General features: G+C 27.6%; 1 protein-coding gene across 1 annotated transcript in view; it reads right to left on the bottom strand.

Moving 5' to 3' along the window:
• Positions 1-205: 205 nt before the first annotated feature.
• LOC145829427 (uncharacterized) overlaps positions 206-22,237 on the bottom strand; it is an 85,525-nt gene continuing 63,493 nt past the window's right edge. The window contains exons 21-23 of the mRNA XM_082937208.1: positions 19,562-19,699; positions 1,429-1,566; positions 206-356 (exon numbers count right to left, since the gene is read on the bottom strand). Of these exons, the coding sequence (XP_082793334.1) occupies positions 276-356; positions 1,429-1,566; positions 19,562-19,699 (357 nt within the window). The 3' untranslated portion in view covers positions 206-275. The remainder of the gene's footprint in view (positions 357-1,428; positions 1,567-19,561; positions 19,700-22,237) is intronic.

Raw genomic sequence — 22,237 nt, 5'->3', positions numbered from 1 at the left:
ACGTTTTTATGTTAAAATTCTTTTATTTATAGTAAAAAATACTTTAATAGTCTAATTTAAAAAGTTAAAGAATATATTATTGTGAATAAATTATTATGTTAACTTAAAATTAGTAATGAATTTTATTGTACCATAAAACAGGTTCAAAGTTGAGTTTTATACAACCATGGTAACATGAAAAAGGAATTAACATCAAAGTGAGACAATTTATACATAAAAAAGTTATAAAAAAATAAAAAAAAAATAAAAAAAAGAACAATGATAAGCAAGTAAAATTACGAATTAAACTTCTCACTGTAAGAAGAGTTTTTTAAAGTTTCCAAATAGCACTCTTCATTTTTCAAAAAGCTATAATCCTAAAAAGTTAAAAGTGGTTTAAAGTAGTTATTTTGATGCTTACTTAATTAAAAAAAAACAACAAATAATAAGCAGTACTTGCTTAAATTAAACTTTTATGGTAGTTTAATCAACAATAAATGAATTAAATGATACTAAAAACTTTAACCATATTTTGCTTATAAAAATTTGTTAGATCAAGTATTTGATAACTTTTACTCTTTAGCTAAAATATAAACCAAATAAGTATGTGATAAACATAAAAACAAATTATACAGTAATCTTCCTTTATTCTACCAACATATGTTTCTGTGTGTCAACGAATCAACACACTTCAACTGGGTTCTGTAAAAAAAATAATTACTGTAATGAGAGAATAGAAGCATAGAATAAAGTAGGTGTATATATGTATATATAAGATTACTGTATAATTTGTTTTTATTTATATTCCAGTGAAGTTACTTTACTAGGATCTTTTATTAGCAAACAATTAAAACTATATTTTGAACAGTTATGTGATAAACAATTTTTTTAGAAGTTTTGTAATATTTTTTTTTCAAAATAATTGGTAAATCTAATATAAATATACAGCGTTCAACGTTAATCGTTTGCTAATACAGATCCTAGCGAAGCAAGTTCACTGGAATATATGATAACATGTTTTACAGTACTCTTTTTTTATCAAACAAACATTTAACACACAGAAACATATGTTAGTTTATTAAGAAAGAGTACTGTGATTTTTTTTATTTAATCTTATATAGCTACAATAATTACAGATTCCATAAAATAACTCTTTAACCAGAGTGAACCAAAAAACTTTAATTAAGAATTTTTTTTAAACATTTATCAAATATTTTAGGATATTTATAAGTATAACAAGTTAATTTTTTGTCTGAATTTAAGCTTTGATGGAATAAGTAAAACACCTTTTGACAATAAACAACTGTATAATACTTGAAATTTTGTTAAAAATTACTGTAATGCTTTCTTATATTTAAATGTATGCCAAGTTTTGCGAGTGTTTTAAAAATATGGAAATTAAAAAATAGTACAGTCGAGCGCAAAGTATGAAAAAAACTATTAGCTAACATTTTGAACATTGTGCATCCACAATAAAGAAGCTTCCGTATCTAACTCTTTTTTATCACTCTGAGGAGAATCGCTAAAGTGCCAATTAAGTTGACGAGAAAAATTGTTGTTATATTCATCTGCTATTACTTTGCGCTCCTGTGCATATTTATTCTTATATATTTTAAATTTTCAACTATATATTAAAATAAATAAACTATTTAGTTTGTTAACATTTAAATACAATGACATTAAAATTGATTTATAGAATAACACAACTCTGTAATACGTAAACTGGTTTATAGTACCAAAACATTTTTATAGTAATTTTTTGCTTAAAACATCGATAAATTCTAAAGAGTTTTATTTCAATAGAATTTTTTCAATGTATTAAAGTATAATTATTACAAATATATGTAATACCTAATAAAGGATATCATTCCTAAACTATTTAGTATATCATTTATAAGTAAAAACAACAGCTGTCGTAAAATATTTAACTTTTTCTGCTAATTTTAAATTAAAAGTTTAACGGAGTCTATAGTAATTGATCTTCCTAGGACTTTATAAACTTTTCATGATTAATTAACAGAGAAATACATCAATGGAATAAAACTTTATACACTGCATTAGTTGCCGTGACTTATAGTTTGTTTTAATCTTTAAGATTTTATGTCATGTTAACTTATACTTGATAAATCTATCTATGTATATAACAGTTTTTGTTAAAATGAGAGAAGTAAGTAAGCATTCCAGTAATATTTTCAAACGTTTTTTTATTTACCGCTAATCACAGATAAAAATTTAACTATTTGACGCAGAAGATAAACAAAGTTAAGATAGAAAAATTATATTTAAAATTTAAATTTAAGCGTTTGCTAATAAAGATTGTAGTGAAACAACTTCACTGGAATATATAATAAAAAACAAATTTAGACAGTATTCTTTATTACACTCACACATGTTTCTATAGTATTTATTGTAATGTATTGTTATCTATATTTTTTATTTTTAATAAACACATACATATACCTATTTTAGCTTCTATTCTTTCCTTACAGTATTTATTTTTTTACAGAGATCCGTTTAGTGTGTTAACCCATTAATACACAGAGACATGTGTTAGTGTAATTAAATAAGAATACTGTTTGAATTTTATAAGAAATTGCTAAGGTTTTTAAAAATTCTTAATATTTAAAGAGCCTTTTAAATTTGATCTAAAATATCAAGCAATTATTGGAAGTTTAGTAAATATACAAGACTTATTTCAAAGAAAAAAGTGTAATACGGGTCTCAAAAGGTTATCAGTTATCAATTTTTTTTTTTTTATTATAAAATAGTTGCACAAAAATAAACTTTATTCAATCGAATAGAATACTTGGCTGAGGACGCGTGTTGAACGCGGAAGTTTATTTTTGTGCAATTTTATTTATATATGGCACCTACGAAAAGTGGAGAGCGTCTCTTGCCACTTAAACTTCAAAAAACAAGTAAGTATTTTTTTTATATGTCCTGGACATGACTTTAAACTGTATCCTGGTGTATGACTCGATAACCGAAAGGTTTTTTTCGTACACCAGGTCGTAGTACCAAATATTTAAGCACTTTTTTTTCGTTCGATAAACATTATATTATATATTATATGTACTGATATTAATTATACCTATGAATAAAATCAAGTATTATATAAAATTCTTCAAAAAGTTAAATACTAATTGCTTTAAATAGGGGTCGGCAAACTGCGACCTACGATATATTTTTCAGCAGCGTACTTTTTAAAAACAAAAAAAGTTGTAAAATCTTACAATTAGGCTGTTAACTTAATAGCTAGTAATTACAATAGCTTTATTATTGACATTCTTTCACATTTTTGGTATAACTTTACTTTTTGACTGATTACTACATTTATCTTAAACGCGGAAGACTTAATTTTTATAACAGTGCGGCCCGCAGACACCTTTTTTTAGAAAAAACTAGACCGTAACTTATAAATGGCTGCCAACCTCTGCTTTAGCTAAATATTATAATGTACTTGAGTAACTAACATAATGACGTAATAATTCAAAAATCGAAGTTGCTGATATTAATCCGTTTTTGTATTTAATTTAAAAAACGTTGCTACCAAAACAAAAAAAAAAGAAAGAGAGATTTAAATAGCACTAGAAATGAGTAAATTAACTGACAATAACGATAAAAAAGAAGTATTGCCTAGAATTTTTGATCCAAACGGAGTCGAAAGGGAAAAATTAAACTGTATCATTGCTCAAACAGAAGCTCTTTACGATATTTCAAGGTATTTTTATCATTGCAAACATTTCAAATAGTTTAAAATTTTTACCATATGTTTTAATTTTGGTTTAAAGTTAAATACCATGTTTAAATTGGATGTTGTTAATATCATACAAACATATGATTTCAAAAGTTAAACTAACGAAAAGTAGCAAAAAGTAAAAAAAAAATGACTTTTTTGTTATTACGTTTTACTTTCACAGACTATTACAAGCAAAACAATATTTCACTCTTATATTAAATATAGCTTTTTAATTTAAGCTATTATTAGTTATCAAAATAATTCTTATTCATATAGAATCTGGTTTGTTATGGTCAAAATTGCCAGCTGACAAACATTTAAAAAAGTTGGAATAAACAAAAGTTTTTTAATCAACATTTATAGAAAAAAGTTTTAATTTTTACTAAATTAATTAACAATTTAAAAAGGTTTAAAAGCCTTTTCTAATTATTTGTGAATATGCGTTAAACATGTATAAAATGAGGACTAGTTAAATATGCACAAAGGTTTAATTTTGGACAAAATAAAATACCAATCAAGGGTTAGGGGTAACAGTGATAGTTGAAAATAAAAGAAACAAATAAAACAAAACTAAAAAAAAAATAAGAACAAAAAAGTTACCAGCCAAGGGTAAAGTGTAAAAGTAATAATAAAAAATGAAAGTAAAAATAAATAGGAAGAAGAAAAAAAAAAGGTTACCGGTCAAGGGTAACATTGGTAGTAAAAAAAAAGCTTCAATCCGTGCAAAAGTGACACCGTGAATAAGTGTATTCGTGCAAAAGTGACTCTTTGTGCATTTTTGACCCTACGCGTTTTAAATACTTTGATTGCTGCATTAGCTAATAAAAAGTCCAATAAAAATGTATTTGTTATAAAATTATCTTAAATTATTTGTTGTTATAGTCTTTATTACGAAAAAGTATCTATTTTTCCAAAAAAAACTATTTTTACTAGTTTTTGCTGTTTTAAATAAACTTTTAAAGTTAAACTATTAAAACGTATTAGATTCACGTTAGCATTTTAGCAAAACTTTTTTTAATAGCTTAACTTAAGGGCATATTGGGGTAAAGCACTTTTTTTTACATGTTGATCTTATTTTAAAGATGTTTAACTTTGCTAAAAGTTGCTTTTTATCGTTTTGTAAAAACCAAATTAGTTTTTGAGATATGAGGATACAAAGTCAGAAAGCTCAATAGGTTCCTTATGGAAGGACCAAAGTAAAATGCAAAAAAAAGACTATTTCATTAAAAACTATATTCTCCTACAGTTTTTAGGGAATCTTTCTGAAACTTTCTCAGTTTGATCTTAACTTAATAATAAACATTTTCTTTTGTTAGACACAGCCTTTTTTAACAAATAATCACAGAAGATCAAAATCTATTATCAGCAAACTTTACTCTGTGTATTTCAAAAAATGACTGAGTTTTGTTAAAGTGTTTTCAAAAATAAAATAAAACCAGCTAATATAAATAAAATTGCTTTACGTCGACATAATATTTTCTTAACATTTATAAGGCATGTAAATTTAAGTAAGAAAATATGCAGTTTTATTATTTACATTTCTTGCTAAAAAATTGCTCAAATAGACTATTTTAGTGAAAAAAATATTAAGCAACATTAAAAAAATCAAATGTAGCTGGATTGATGAAACCAATAAAGGAAAATTTTTGATGGAGTGCAAAATATGTCTGGAGACGAGTCATTACACAGAAAAATGTCCAACTATAAAAAACAGAAAACGTATGAGATCCATTAAAGGAATTCCTAAGAGTTTGCTAACTGAAGTTTCATCAGATCATAAAGGGGCTATGCTTGGTGAAGATGGAAAATTTTTTTGTTATAGTGTTGACATGTTAGTTTGTAAAAAAATACTTATTTAAGCAAAACTTGTACGTTCAATAGATATTATTAAATTATTACTAAAAATTTATACAATGATATAAACTCAAGAAAAATATCTACAGTACAAAAAAAAAGTTTATAATACATCTCAGTGTTTTAGAACACATAAATGAAAGTATATTTTACTTGTTATACCAAATACATAATAATATACCAAATATAAGTATATATTAAATATATACTTAACATTTTACTCAAATGTAAACATATACAAACTTTTACTTTAAAACAGTAAGGGAGTTTACAACTGTGAAGCTTTTTAAGCCAGTTTGTCTTAAGCGTGTACTATCTTTTTTGATTTAAAAATTGTATGTATAAAATTGTACATAAAAATAGTCATGTAATACTGTTAGACTAATTTACTAAATTTTAAACAATAGAGGAAGTAAACGACCATCTTTAAAAAAAACCTACACTTAGTCTAAAACGTAGCATTAAATTAAATTGTTAAGCTTATTAACATAGTGTATATAACTTTTCTTTTAAGATTTAGTAATTTCCATTAAGTTTAGTATATAAATTGTGGACAGAAAATTTGTCTAGTTAGTTTTCTCGAAGTTTAAATAGCTTGTGAGCATTATCTACTTGTTCCAAGAGACTTATAAAGGAGAATATTTTTTTACTTTAGCTTAACACATTATAAAGCGGAGCGCTGCTTGAAAAGGGAGTTTTGCATTTTTCGAAAAGAATGTTAAAACTTCCGTCGTAGCTAAGCGTCGCAGCTTTTTGTTTAAAGCGAGAGCGCTTTGCATTTGCAGGCTCATTCGATTTTCGTTTCGGTTAGCTATCATTGTTGGCAAGAACATTAACAATTAGTTACAATTAAAGCAAACGCTTTTTGGTTTTAGCAGGTATTTTTTAGACTCTTTGTGAACAAGATTTCACTGTTGTTTGTTAAAATCGTGTATTGTTTGACCTAGTAACAAACAGGACCTCGAGAAACGTTTACCAGAACGTGTTTCGGTCTAGTTGTGAACGTAACTTAGATTGTATTTAAGCGATAATATGCGTTTAGCTTTTGTTTTTTTTTTAGCGACTGTTACTCAGCATTTCACTTATATTGTAGTCCACTGACTTCAGTAAAAACCGCTGAGAAACAAAAGTAAGTGTAATTCAATACACTTTTCAGCTTTCGTTGATCGCTGCAACCGTTTTTTGAGCTCTAAACTTCTACAGTGAGTCATTGACCCCTGTAAGAATCGCCGAAAAACTAAAGCAAGTGTATATTGGTTTGTATTTATTTCCAGATTTTGTTGTTTTTTAACAACCGTTTCTCAAGTAGAAACTTCTATTGTAGTTCAACGAAAGCGGACTATTAGACGTTTCAAGTCCTAGCTTGGCTCTGACGTCAGTAAGAATTGCTGAAGACTGTAAATAAACGCTTATATAACTAATAAAATTTGGCCTGCAAACATACCTTCGAGCTCTGACTTGCATGTGTGTGAGTGTTATTTTTTATCGCTTATTCGTAACATTGTAAAATAATCTTAAATACAATTTACCGTAAATCTATATTCTCCAAAGCTTTTTACCAAGGAACGGCAAATTTTAAGGTTATGTTCAATACATGTAAATAAATAAATTTGGATTTTTGTAACATTGGGCAAAACTCACTTATCATAGTTTTTGAAAGGTTTTGTTAGTAAAATAAAAAAATCCGATTTAGTTTGCACCTCCTATAAATAAATTATCAGAGTTGCCACTAGTTTTTGAGAATTTTTTTGCAGGTTTTCCGAATTTCTTGCAGGTTTTTGAAAGTACACATTTTTTGGGTCTATTTTTAGTTTAAATGTAAATTAAGGTTAAAAATTGTGTTAATTATTATAACCACATTGAAAAGATACTGTAAAGCTACTTTGAATGTGTTTTTAAATATAAAAAGAAATTGATTATGACAATTTTTTTTAAATCTTTATGATATATCTTTCGTGTTAAATCTAAATTCTAGGATTTTCCAGATATTTGTAGTCTAAATTGTCAAATTCTAGGTTTTTCCAGGCTTTGTTGCAATCCTGAACTTTCTACTTTGATGTCTGTATCTTAAATAAAGTATGTTTATTTAACGAAAAAAAGTACTCAAATTGTTTGATCCTAGGACCTAGTGTAGGAAAAAACCTTTCGGTTGTCGATTTGCACACCACGGATACCTTTTAATGTCTTGTCCAGGACTATACAATAAAATTTTATAAGCTTTAAAAAAGTGTGGTACATAAAGAAGAATATCTAAAAAAAGGGTAGATGTCAAATTTGCACGAGGGGACTAAATTGCACGAAGACACTTTTGTACGAAGGGTTACTTTTGCACGAGCAGACAATTTTGCATGGAGAAATTTTTGCACGGGTTGATTTATTTATTTAATTTTTTTATTAATTCTTTTTTATTTCTTTTCTAAATAACTTTTTTTTATTATCACTGTTACCCCTAACCCTCATTCAGTAACTATTTTTATTTTATTAATTATTTTTTTTTCTATTATTATTTGTTTTTTTTTTACTATCACTGTTACCTCTTACCTTCGGTCGGTAGTTTTTTTATTTAATTTATTTCAATTTATCTTTTAGTTTTTTTTACTCTTTAACCTCGTGCACTTTTGTCCCTTCGTGCTAATTTGTCATCGTGAAATTTTGTCTTCGTGTAATTTAGTCCCCTCATGCAATTTTGTCTTCGTGCAATTTTGACCCGTTCATAAAAAAAAAAAAAAAGATAAACTTAAGCAAACTGAAGTATTAAAAGAATACTTTAAATAAGTTATAAAGTGTTCATATAGTTTTATATTAAAGTATTTTTTATTAGTAATAAAAATATTCCTGACAAATTTGTGTGTATGAATATATAAAAAGCATCTCAGAAATTTAACAAAATGGTAAAAATGTAATAAAAATTACAATCAATTATAAGAGAGAACGATAAGTTTTGTTTATTTCTTTTTTATTAAAAATATATTATTTTAAAAGTAGTAGTTTAAATACAATGGCTTTTAATGTAAACTTCAGTTTCTAATTTTAGTTAGATTAACGAAGAAAATTTGTTTTTTTTTTTCTATAGAGAAGGATATCATGAAGGTAAAAAAGAATTACCACCTTTTTTACCAAATAAAAAAACATCAGAATACGATATCAACAAACAAGAAGATGTTCCGGAATACCTTATGTGTAAACTATGTAACCAACTTATTCATGATGCTTCGATAACACAATGCTGCCAAAAAACATTTTGCTACAAATGTATAACCGATGCTTTGTTATCTTCCCCGAATAATAAGTGCCCAAGTTGCAAAGCCGTCAACATCTCTGCCGTTGACATGGTGTTTCCAAACAGAAATACAAAACAGGTTTGTTCTGTAAATCTTTAAAATAATTCAATTAACTTTAGTAAAAACTTTTAAAAAAACTATTTCAGATGGTACAAACTTATGTAAGAAGTGAGAAAAACAAGAATAGTAAAATACCGAATTATTATGGAAGATACAACTCAAATTCTAGTTGTTCTGAAGATAAAGGAAATGATAAAAAAAATATACGTAACCGCTTTAAAATGCTCAAATCTGGCAAAAATGATTTCAAAAGAAGAAACTTCAACATTAACTGGAAATGTAATAAACGGGACAAAAGAAATAAAAAGTTTACATATTGGAAAGAATGGCTCCAATATTTGACAGCAGTCGACCAGTCAAATGCGTTTAATTATCAGTATAATAACAACATTATTGAAAATTTAACCCTTAAACTTAAACCAAAGAAAACAGGAGATGATTGCAAAAAAATAAAACGAGTAGGTGAATGTAAAGCTCCTTTACCTTTTGAAAGACGTAATTCAAAAAGGAAAGAATTGTTCTACAGAATTCGTAAAAATAACCAGAACGAAAAAGTAGCATACAGGAAAAACTCTAATTGCAAAACTCGTTCGAGAAAGACGCGCTATGAGTATGATTACAAAGCTTTTCAAAAAAATCTCTCCACGAATGGTATTACAAATAGAAACGATAAAGACAGGTCTAAAAACAAACATGATCTTTTATGCACAAAGATAAGATAAAAACAACTAATCCTAAAATTAAACCTGACAAGCTATCGTTTACAAAATTTTAAGCATATATCTTTAGTTAAGTATAAACAACCTTGCAACTTAATAGTTTTATTTAGTTGCGCAAATTTCAAAATATACTAAACGTAACCTAAACTTGAGTACTAGTTTAGCCTAATTATTTTTATTTAAAACAGCTTTGAGAGTTTTTATTTTATTCCAATTAAAATATCTATATCATATATTTTTAAAGGTATGTAAATGTTTTTAATTACTAAGTTAAATTAGTTTATACAACGATGTTTAAAAATTAAACGGTTATTTACTAAGACTTTGGACACTTATTTTCTTAAATGATAGTAAACTTAAACTGTTGAGAGAACAAATAAACTCAAGTTAAAGTTATCTATTTCATTTGTTTTTACACTAGTTTCAGAGTAAATTTCGCATGGACAAAAATAGTTACTAAAAGAAGTTATAATAGAACTTAAAACAAGCATATTTTTTTGGATAAAAAATAGTTGTAGTATTTTGTAAATGTAATATAAAAAATATAATATTTATACAATGAAACATGATAAACACTTTTAGTATTTAATTAAAACCTATATAACGTTTTAAATGTATATATTAGTAGAAACACAAAACATTTCAGTAGTAATGTGCAATAAAAATAAAACTACGGTAAAAAAATGTATATTAAAACATCTCATTAAGAAGTTATTTACAATTAAGTATTAATAAAGCTGTAAATATTTTTTGTATTATACTCGATTAATTCAAGTTACAAAAAAAACAATCTTTTTTGCTTTAAAACTTAAAAAAAAAGTTATAGGTAATAAAACTATATATCCTTACTTCTATATCTCTTTTTAAATATATCCAGACTTATATGGAAAAGAATTAGCTAGATTTAAAATGTTCATAATATAAATTATTGATGGTATTTTCTAAAAAAGAAACGACCAAAACAAGGTCGTTGAAATGTATAAACAAATATTCTAAAAGTATCTGGTGTATTAAAACTATTTCATATAAAATTTACTTGTAACTATAAAAGTCACATCTATACGTATTTTTTAAATATCTTTTATTCCTCAAGTAATTATATATTGTTGTTATCCGTTGAAATATGTTATCAGAATCACATAAAAAAACGTAGTTATTTTAGATAATTTAGTAGTTTTAAAATGGTTGCTAGCTAGACTTTATTCACAAGCCTAAATATAGTAATAATTTTTAAAAAGCTAAAACTAATAATTACCAAGCTCGTTTTATTAGTATTATTATAGAATTTAAATGCTATTTTTAACCGAGTTCTAATCTCTACTTTTACCGATCAAAAAATTACTACACAAGGAACTCAACTAAAAAAAAATATTTTTATTGTTAGCCTTAATCTGAATCGTTATTTTTCTCATACTTTTATATATTCACTAGTTTGTTCGCAATCGAATGCAAACATCCAAAACAACCAATTTTTTTTAAATAAAACGATAATATGAGCTAAATAAACACTTATAAAGTTATAGATACTAGCAAATAAAAAAATTATAGTGCTAAAATAGTAAACACTTTATATAAAAGAGTTTTATAAAACTGTTTTTTACTGCATATTTTTTTAGAAAAGTACAGATGGTTTCAAGTTTTGTGAAAAAAAGTATTTGTAAAAGTTATGAACATTATAGTACACTTTCACAGTAGTTTTTACAACTTTTTGTATCGTTTCTAAAAGGCTAAGCTTTAGGTTTTATTTATAATTTAATTTAAAATTTTATCTTGTTTTTTATTTGAATACAACCATTACTTAAGATTTCTTATGATCTTGTTATTTTTTTTATCTTCAAAAAAAAAAGAAAAAAAGCAACGAATATTTTTTAAAACTATTTTTTTAAATAGTACCACAACCCAGTACTTGCATTACAATAGCCATTGCTAAGTATTAGTACGATTGCAACTATTCAAAGCGAACAATAAACTTAATTAAAAGTTTATGTGTCAAAAAACAAAAAATTATTTTATTGAAACTAAATGTACTATATACCTTCATAAAATTCTTTGCTTACTAAATACAAGACTTGGACTTATACTTACTTCCACAATTTACGTTTCCAAATGACTTTAAAAGATCATAACTTTAAAAGAAATATTTTAACATAAAAAAAATCTTCATCTGCAACTAAACTGCACGATTAAGTAAGAATACTTTTTGTCTATTATAATAGATCAGCAGTGTTGTTTTGAATAATTTTTATACTTTTTACAAAAGCTAGATTTAAATCAACACTAACTATTGTAATCGCTATGTGTCCCTGCGTTGTGATAATAGTTAATAAGTTTACAAAATAACTAGTTGTAAACACTGACAAGTTTAAATTTATTAAAGCACTATGACGTTTGCTTAACGACGCATTTTTAATACAAAATGCTATTCTTGTTGTAGCAACGGTCAGTTATTGATGAACTCTGATTGATGACAGCACATTTACCTTATTGAATTGAATCTCTGAGTGGAATTCAGTAAGCGTTTGAACTTTTGTAAATTTGTTGCTTTAAAAGAAAGTACCAAATTATAGATTAAACTTTGTTGCTTATTAAAGAAATTATTGAATTATTCTTTAGCTTTATCAACTTTTTGTATAATTTTACTTGAGTTAATACGTATTTTTTAAATCACATTTGTTATTAAATATTGTTTATTAAACTGTGCTGTGTAACTTATAACCGGTTGTTTTTAATTTAAGCTACTATTTAAGTGATTACTATACCATTAGAATGATTAAGACTAAGAAGGGCTTAAGACAAAAAAATAAGTTAATGGGTCTTGCAGATACTGAGCCAACAGTATCTGCTGACTTCAATGGCGACTCTGACTTGATATCGAACTCACAATCTCCCAGCAATATTAAAGCGACCATAAACAGCGCTCATGATACAGAAGTAAGCGCGCAGACTAGGGAAAATAATTAAATTGTAGATTTTAATGCTTTAGATGAAGTTGATTTAGACGTTGAGGATTAAACTCACTTATTAGAGCAAGCTAAGGTTTTAGAGAAAAAAAATAAACTAAAAAATGAACTAAAAGCAATTTATAGGAGATTAGATACAAATAAGACCATAAATGACAGCGGCCTCACCCTTAACAACCTCGCACGCTTTAGGCGAAATGTCAACACAAATAAGTTTCAAGAAAAAACTCTTGAAAATTGTAAGCTTTTTCAAAAAATTGATGCCGTACGTGATCCGGCTGTGGAGTTACGTTTTTTTGCAGACCGGTGTACGGCTTATGGTATAACCTCTGAAATGGAGAAGTTTGAAATTCTCCAGAGAATTTGGCCCCGTTCAGATATAATAGACTTTGTTGAAACACATGACGAAGACAGAACGTTTAACAGTCTTGTTAACTTTTTACAAGGCAAAAGTAGCAAATTACCTCGTATATTAGGTGCAAGCCCAACATGGCCAGAGCCAGTTCAATTCCAGGACTTGTTTTTGGCAGCTAAGCAATGGGCAAAGTCTAAAGAGGAAGACAGAATTAAATACTTTATGCACAGACATGCCCCTAATAATTTAAAAAACAAAATTAAGGAATGTTTTGGGCTCGAATATAATGAGTTTATTAGGCGCACGGAGTTTATATGCGATATTGAACAACAGAGGGTCTTTGAAAATGCTAAAAACTTTTCATACGAACCTCAGCGTTTCCAGCACAATAAGAGATACTCTTACAAACAAAAATGGCATGAGAACATCCCACAAAAAAGGGAACATTTCCGCAGCTATGAACACAATCGTAGTCAGGGGTATTTCGAGGAAGGGTATAACAAGCGCACGAATTACGAACAGAACGCACTTTGTCACAAACATGCTAACTTGGGATATAGTGCAGACTATTGTGCTTCAGTCGCAACTTGTCCTATGTCTCCATTAGAGCAACAACACCACCAAAAAAACGAGCTCCCGTCCTACACACAGTAAGAGGAGTTGAGGATGGGGTCAGAAAACCTCTTACAAAGATGGTTGAAGCTTCTCATTGTTTGTCATGCCATTTAGTTTCAACCAACGTGAAAAGTAAATCCACTAAAAAGCAGTCAAAAGTTTCTAAGCAGAAAATTTTTGTTTCCAGAAAACCTATAGCCTTTAGATTGACTGGTCAAGTCAAGTGGTTTCATGTTCGCAAAGGCTATGGTTTCATCCATAATGAAGAGTTAAACAGTGATATTTTTATCCATTATAGTGCCATAATCAAAAATAACCCTAGAAAATTAATGAAATCAGTTACAAAAGGGGAAGTAGTTGAATTTGATGTTGTCATGGGTAGTAAAAACTTACCAGAGGCTGCTAATGTTACAGGTCCAAACAATAAACCAGTTCGAGGTTCACAGTATGCTGAAGATAAGAGACACATCTATAACAAAAGTTTCAAATTGCAGCAACCGCCTCTACGAAATAGTTACATGCAGACATGTTAAAAAGCTCTGCTTTGTTTACTCAAGCGTGAAATTACTAACTTAAAACAAACCAAAAATAAAACACTTCATTGCTGAATTACCATAGTAACTTTTAGCATTTTAACATCTCTGGTTACATGTACTACAGCTGCAACAAATTAAGCAATCAGCAGCAGCGAAATAGGAGACCAAATAGTTACAGAAGGTATTACAATTCCGATTCAAGCCTACAACTTACAAGGAAGGATCTTAGAAGCTTCAAGCAAAGCTTCAGTTATAACAAGTATCGAGATTCTTCGTCAGAAAGAAGTGAATCTGGCTACGAGTCAGAAAAAAGTATGATTTTTCAGAACAATTCAGGACTAGGGAACGTGAAAGCTTTTGTTCCAAGGGTCGCATCGTGTAGGGAGATCGATAGCTACAATAGGGAACTAAAAAGTCCCCATAAGTTATGCTGAAGCATCTAGCTCGGATGAATTCTAAGCGTTCATTCGGCATAAGTATCTTTTTTTTTACTGTTTCTAAGCGTTTATGTATGTTTAAGGGTAGTGAATGGAAAACAACTGGTTATAATTTTATTTTCTTTCTATTTATTGCTTTGGTAACTAGTTAATTTAATGATTCTATTAGTAGTTGATTTTTTTTTTTTTAGTTATTGCAATTAAAATATTATTTTTGGTTAAAATACCTGTACAAATTTAATACAATTTTTTCTCTCCTTTTTAATTTTTTTTTTTTTTTAATATCTTCAAAAGTGGTTTAATTTTTACTACAAACTACTGAACGACAAAATCCTCACAGTTTGTGAGTTTGCTAGCTTTAAAGCGAAAGTAAATTGAAGTCAAAATAAAATTAAGCTGAAAATATTGATTGGTAAAATCATTGCGTAGCTATATACCATTTTCATACAATATTTTGAACTAAATTAATAAAACTATCCAAAGTATGCTTGAGTTTTCAAAAAAATCAAACCATCTAGTATATCTCAAACAATAATATTTCGAAAGTCAAATAAAATTTTATGAACAATGACTTTAGTACTTCAGTAGACATGATTCTTAAATTTACATTAAAAATAAGGTAAACTATCTTACTTAACGTTAGTAAATCTTACTTATATTTTTAGAAATAGATTATACAAGCTTATTTTAATATACAAGTTTTTATTCTTTAAAATGATTTAGCAAATATTCCTATGAAAACTCAAACAATTTAGGGTAAAATCAAGCTTTAAAATCTCTACAAAACTAAACTGTTCATTACATCTAGTCCTAGAACTGTTCAAAAATAATTAAATTTTTAAGTTCCAACTTTTGCAAAGTTTTTTAAGGAAATAAAAGTTCCTTCTTCTAAGTTTAGGTTGTAGTAAATCATATTTCCAATATATTTTTTGTTACTCTGATCAAATAAGACTTTGAACAACTACGTTATTTATTAGTAGTTTAACTTCGTTGTTCACCAACATCTCTTTTTTCAAACTAAACAGGAAGATACTATATAAAATAAACTATTCAACATGATGATAGTGTTTCTGATTCATTTAAACTTCAAAGTTGGGTAAAGCAAGGCTGCGTACTTTTTCGAACTCTTTGGAATATTCTTTCCAATGCAGTTAAAGCACGCTTTTGGTTCATCAACTACAGGAGTTAAGCTCCATACGCAAACTTATGGTCGCCTTTTCAACCTTGCACGTCTGAGAGCAAAACAAAATCTGAAGATTATCACAATACGTGATCTTCTCTTTGCTGATGATGCTGCACTCGTAGCTCACTCTGCCCAAGATCTGCAGACACTACTGAGTCAGTTTTCATCGGCATGCTCAGATTTCGGCCTTACAATAAGTCTCATAAAAACTAAAGTTCTAAGTCAAGGAACATATATTTCACTATCAATCAAGATGAATGACAAGGATATCGAAAATTAGTCGTATTGGTAAGGCCTCAGGTTCTTTTGCTTGTTTGTCTGCAAGAATTTGGAAAAACAAAAAGTTAAGCATTCGCACAAATGTTAAGGTTTATTGCTCCGCTGTATGCAGTAATCTGCTATACGGTAGCGAAACATGGACGTTGTCTAGCGTGCAGGAGAAGAAAATCAACACCTTCCACCTATGATGCCTTCGTCGAATCCTTAGAATTGCATGGCAACAAAAGATCACCAACAAGGAAGTGTTGAGACGTACTAGTCTTAACACCATGTACTTTACCTTTTGTCAGTGTAGATTCGCTGGCTTGGTCATGTTTTAAGGATGGTAAAGAGCGATTTCTGAAGTCTCTATTGTATGGCGTGTCAGTGGTTGACAAACGCAAACGAGGTCGCCAAAACTAATGCAACCGCGACCTAAAAAGCTTAAACTTTATAACTACATACTGATAAGTTGGAGTTGCTTGCAAATGACCTCGCCAAAAAGCGATTTACTTTACACCAAAGAATGAAAGAAAGGGGAAAACAATAGTTTAAGAAACTGAAGCAGACAAAGAAGTGATAAGCAAAATGAATTTTATTATATTTTATTTATCTAACTTTGTGTATTTAGTTTTAGTATTTAAGTCTATTATTTGTTTGTTTTATTTATTGCATCACTAAGTTTATAATTTATTATTGTTGTTTATTTTTATTCTTCTATGCACAATACGCATAGCCAATTTCGGCTGGTAGCCTATTATTATGATTTTGTTAATTACCAACATCTCTTTTTTCAAACTAAACAGGAAAACACAATATAAAATAAATATCTACACTGCTTAAAAGTTTTATCGACAAGGAAGTATAGGTAGAGCATAGTTTTTGTAAGTGTTGTTTGGAAAACAGAACCTAAAAAAAGAGGTGACCAGACCATAGAACAGTTGGGTTAACAGACATCCAATAGTATTAAAGGGTTAACAATCGATTACTAGCTGCTGCCAAGTACAGGACTAGTAATTTACAGCAAAATATTTTTTTATTGAAAAAAGCAATAAAAATATTGAAAGTGTCTGTACTGTACACAAATAATAGGAAACACTGTTGAGGAATTTCAGCAAACTCTCTCCTTCTAACAATACTTGAAAGAGACTATTGTACGGTGTACATTTGTATCCGAAACGTTTTTGATATTTTAAAACACTGTCGTAGTGAACACTCGATAAATTTATTTAAGAAGCGAATGTTGTGGAGTGTTTTGCGCAGATATTTGTGACGTGCTTCTAGTATTAAAAAAACAAACATATTTTTATAAAATAACAAACATATTTTTATATAAGGAGTAAACTTCGTTTGAATTAGTATAAAATCAGCGCGTTTTCTTAAAAAAGGCAGTTCTAAAAACCATCCGTCGCTAAACATTGTTAAACTGTGGGAAGTAACGTCGTGGAGAATCTTTCACTCAAGATATTAAATCAATAGTTGCTATCGACGCATAAGGGACTAAGAGTTCGGAAATTCACTACAATTGTTGGGCGATAGTTAGTATTAATTCGAGGAAACTGTTAGTCTATTGACTATTGTATTATTTTTCAATCACGTGTTGTAGTTTTTGCATGCACTTATTTCTCTTATAATTTTGTAAATAAATTTCACAACTAAAAAAGAAATATATTTTAGCTTAAACCTACTTTAATTAAAATCATATATGTCTAAAAATCATAATAAGGATAAGAATAAATATAAACCGTTGTCTTTACAACAAATCACGACTCGCTCGAATAAGAAGAAAATGGATACCAGGGCAGATACAGCAGCTCACAACACCATAAAAGTTTATTGAACTTTTAATAATCTATAAAATGCAACTTATATTTACATTTGTTTTAGAGGTAAATTCAAACACTTGTTATAGTGTTTAAAGTAAAAGAGGATCAAACAAACATCTTATAAGGAACGAAAGAGTAATGACCTGACATGAACATTTTGTAATGCTATTGGCATTTTCTCCTTTTCGAGAGAGCACATTTGTATAAAAACTCAACGCTACGCTCGATCTAGGCTTTTAGAGTTTTACTGTCTCGCAGTGAGCTTTTTAAGCCATTGCGGCTTTTCGCTGCACTAAGCTTATGAATGGTTTCAATCTTGTTTACGCAAATTTAGTTCACTTTTATACTGCTTTATAAGTTGAGTTTAATTAAACGATCACTTAGTTTTCAGCTTCTTTGATTCATGTATTTTAGTCTTTTAAAAGAATTGATAATTCGATTTAACGGCTGTTGTATAGTATTTTATCACCTTTTTGTTTCGCAATTTCATTATAATTACAATTCATTACCAAATACTCGAGTTACGTTCAACAGTAGTATAAGAAATTCATTTATTAAACCTTTATTAGATAGTTAGTAAGTCATATTAGTTTATTTATCAACTATAGTTTACTCGTTATCTTGGGGACATCTATTATACAAGTTACAGCGCACGTTGCGTTATAAACCAGGCCCCTAACATTGTATAAGTAGAATACCCCGTTAGCGATAATTTAGACACATTAAATAAAATTTATGTTTAGGCAATCTAGTGTTAGTCAGTCTCTCTTAAAAATCAACAGGGTTGCCTCTCGTTTTTTCCATAATTCTTTCAGATTTTAAATTTACACATTTTTGGGTCTATTTTGAGTTTAAAGTTAAGTTTAAGGTAAGAAACTGTGTAAAATAGTATAAAAACATTAAAAATATATTGTAAGGCTACTTTAAATATGTTTTTTAATAAAAAAAAAGTTTTCATGCTGACAAAATTTTTTATTTACTTGATAGATTTTTTGAGCCAAATCAAAGTTTTACTACTGAACATGTGAAAATTGTTAAAATAACAGGTTTTCCAGGTTTTGTTAGTGATTTTTGTTCAAAATTCGAGGCTTTTCCAGATAAAAAAAAAGTTCTCAAATTCAAGGTTTTTTTTTTGCCTAAATTGTCAAATTCCAAGTTTCCAGGTAAAGTGGCAACCCTGAATCAAGTTTCCGTCAATTTAATCTAGAAGAAATGCATCATTTTTATATTCTAGCAACGTTACATTAAACATTAAAATGTTATTTAAATAAGGTTTTGTTATAAATGAGGATCTCATTCATATTATTTTATAAAAAAATTAGTATTTTTTTTCCTTGAATGCAATTTGAGAATTTTGTTTGTTACTCTTGAACTAAATTAGAAATAAGAATGTTGTAATAGTTTTTAATTTGATTTAAATTAATCTTATATGGAATAAAATACACAGACCATGAACTTTTCCATATGACCAAAAACCTCCATTACCTACAATTGCTATTTTTTAAGTAGACACAAAATATTCAGAGCAAACGGGATAAATCAAATTCTTTATAATGTAATAGCAATAACTTACAATATTACAAAAAGTCTAATTAATTGAAGTTTAATTTAAAAACAACCTAGGCTACTTTAAAAGTTAAGAAAGAAATGTTTTAAAATAACTATCAGATTAGATTTTTTAAATACATTTATACTAATTAATGTGTTTTTATATCAGTTTTCTGAATGTAATTATTATATTGTCTTATAACTTCCTAACTTGCGCTAATCTTTTTCTCTGTTCAGTAATTTCATTCTTGACACTTTTAAGTTGTTGTATTCTATGGTTTTGCTCATTTTTGATTGCCTCAGCTTCTTTCAATGCTATTTCACCTTCCAAAACTCGCTTGGATTCAAACTAAAAGACATTTCATGAAAAAAATGTCAATACACTCAGTCAAAAAGTTATAGAATTGCACAGAAAATCGTTAATGGTTTTTAGTTATTGTAAATGATTAATTTGTAAACTAGATCCCATTTAAAAAAAAAAAAAAAAAAATTGTATTTATTTTTGTTGTTTAAGTGTAACAAAAGACTTTAAGCGTTAATCACATTTAAAAAAAGAATTTTGAAAATAGTTAGCAAATATGCTTTAATTTTAAGATTCAAACGAAATAAGTTGTTCTAAATATACATCAGTTTTTTAATCTACGTAATTTATTAAACATAAAATTGACTATCTAAATTTACTTTTTTTTATTACAACAAATAAATTATAAAACAACTGCTTTTGATAATAAAATTTCTAAAAAAGGTATAAGAGTACTTTATTTATAACATACAACTGAATGTGCTTAATTAAAGTTATTTCATAGCAGTTGTGTTCATATGTGAATGCTTTTTTGAATGCTTTTTTGTTTGTGTATTTTTGATTCACATTTTTTAGGAAAATGATAATTACATTTTACGGAATATGTCACAAAGTAATACTTTTGATAAAAATGCAGCTGAATAATAGATAAAAAAGAAGTACTGTACTAATAAATGTGCTAAACAAATATTTTATTTAAATTTGTAATACTTTTTTTCACATAATTGAAAAGTATCAACATTTATTATTTGAAAACAACACTGAAGTTTAACTGTTTAACATATACTATCGAAGACAGCTGAGCTAATAAGGCCAAAATCGGAGCTTGTAGAGAAAAACTAAGACAATAGTCTTAGCAGATCTTTCGCAAGGTGAGTTACGATTGCAGTAACATCAACAAAACTAAATCACATACGTTGAATTTTTTTTCACTTTTTGTTTTGCTTAAAGGCATGTAGGGTTTGATAGGAGTCCTTCAAATCTTATAAGAAGCTTTTTACCCAGAGATGATGAGCAGAAAAGATGTTTTAACATAGGAATTGGTAAGTTAATAGTCGGCGGGCCGTATCTACAAGAAAAAAAATGCGGGTCGTACTTAATAAAAGAAAAATTTTCGCTAAAATAAAAATTAATAGATAGTTAAAGGTAATAAAAAATTCTTTAAAGAAAAGTTATTTTTAAAGATCAATTAAAGCACTATGATCCTCTAATTAAACAGTATTGTCTATTAACACATTAAGTCGGTCAGAGGCTGGGTTAAACTCAGGATTACTTTTACAAGTATGCCTACTAGTAGCTGACGTTTTTTCAACCCGATTGTGCACGCGTAGTGTGCTTAGAAACTAGATTCGTAATGCTAGAGACCAAAAGTGTCTTAGGTTTTTTACTACTAGTAGTACTTGTAGCTTACTGAAAATTATAAATTTTATTAGTGACTAAACTAGCCAGTAGTTATTTGAACTTAAACTAGTGGTCTTAAGAAAGATTTAAAGCCTATAGTGATTTTAAATGAATGAATGGTTGAAGGTAGTCATCCTTTTTTATATTAGAAATTGGACAGCTTTGAAGAAATAGATTTACATACAATAAAACTGGTTAAAAAAACCTTAGAATATTGTTGTCTCAACTCTATTAAAATATAACAGATTCAGAGATGTTTCGTTATATTAAATTTTCAATTCTGTTGAAAATAATTTAGAATTTAGAGAAATATAATAAATAAATTCTAAGTTAAATACATTTTAGGAATTAAGGAATTAAAATTTAATAAAGATAATACCTAAGTATGTAAAAACGTTGAACAGTTGACTGTAATTTAGGGCTTATTAATATTTATTTAATTATATAATAAACAACAGTTTTATACAGCTGTTTAGTTTATGAGGTATTTCTATCTCATAAACTTCAGTAAAGCTTAGTTTACTAAATGTAAATTACAGAAAGTTATAACTTTATAAGTATTATGACGTAGTAATAATGAAGGTATTTGTGCAGTAAGCTAAGTTTGAAAAATACGTTGATTTTAGTTTTGTTAGTGGTTAAAAAATTTGTGCATTTTGAAAAAGTTATAGTAACTGCAAATAATTTTTTTGTAAAGTATAGAAAGTAGCTTATCAATATCTAAAAACAAATAAAAAAAATAATAAAATTTCGTTGAACCTAAGTAGACAAACTATCACTTGAAATTTGTACTTTACTAAACAACTTTACTGTAACTAAGGTTACTGTAAATAATTATTGTTTACGAAAACTAAAAAATCCCCTAAAACAGAACTTTAAAAAAAGTTGTATAGCTTGAGTTATTGTTTGAACACATTGTTTAAATTAATTTTTGATTTAGTTTTCTGAATCCACCATTGTTCAAAAAAATCTAATTTTTTTTTACTGGTTTTTTAAAATTTTTACATTATATGCTTCTTCTTGTTTTTTTTGGTATGTTTTCTTTGTGCAAGTTTTTATAATGAATTATAGCAAATTGGTCTGTATGTTCATGATTTGTTTTGACTTTATTATTTTTCCAAATGTTTCTGTGTGTGTTCTATCGTTTAGTAAAACTGTTTGTTGTTTGACTTATATACATTTGTT

This window comes from Thalia democratica, chromosome 2, assembly GCF_965202585.1.
Source record: "Thalia democratica chromosome 2, ktThaDemo2.hap1.1, whole genome shotgun sequence".
NCBI classification, from domain to species: Eukaryota; Metazoa; Chordata; class Thaliacea; order Salpida; family Salpidae; genus Thalia; species Thalia democratica.
Note: the sequence above shows the minus strand (reverse complement) of the source record. Positions and strands in the feature narration are given on the sequence as shown.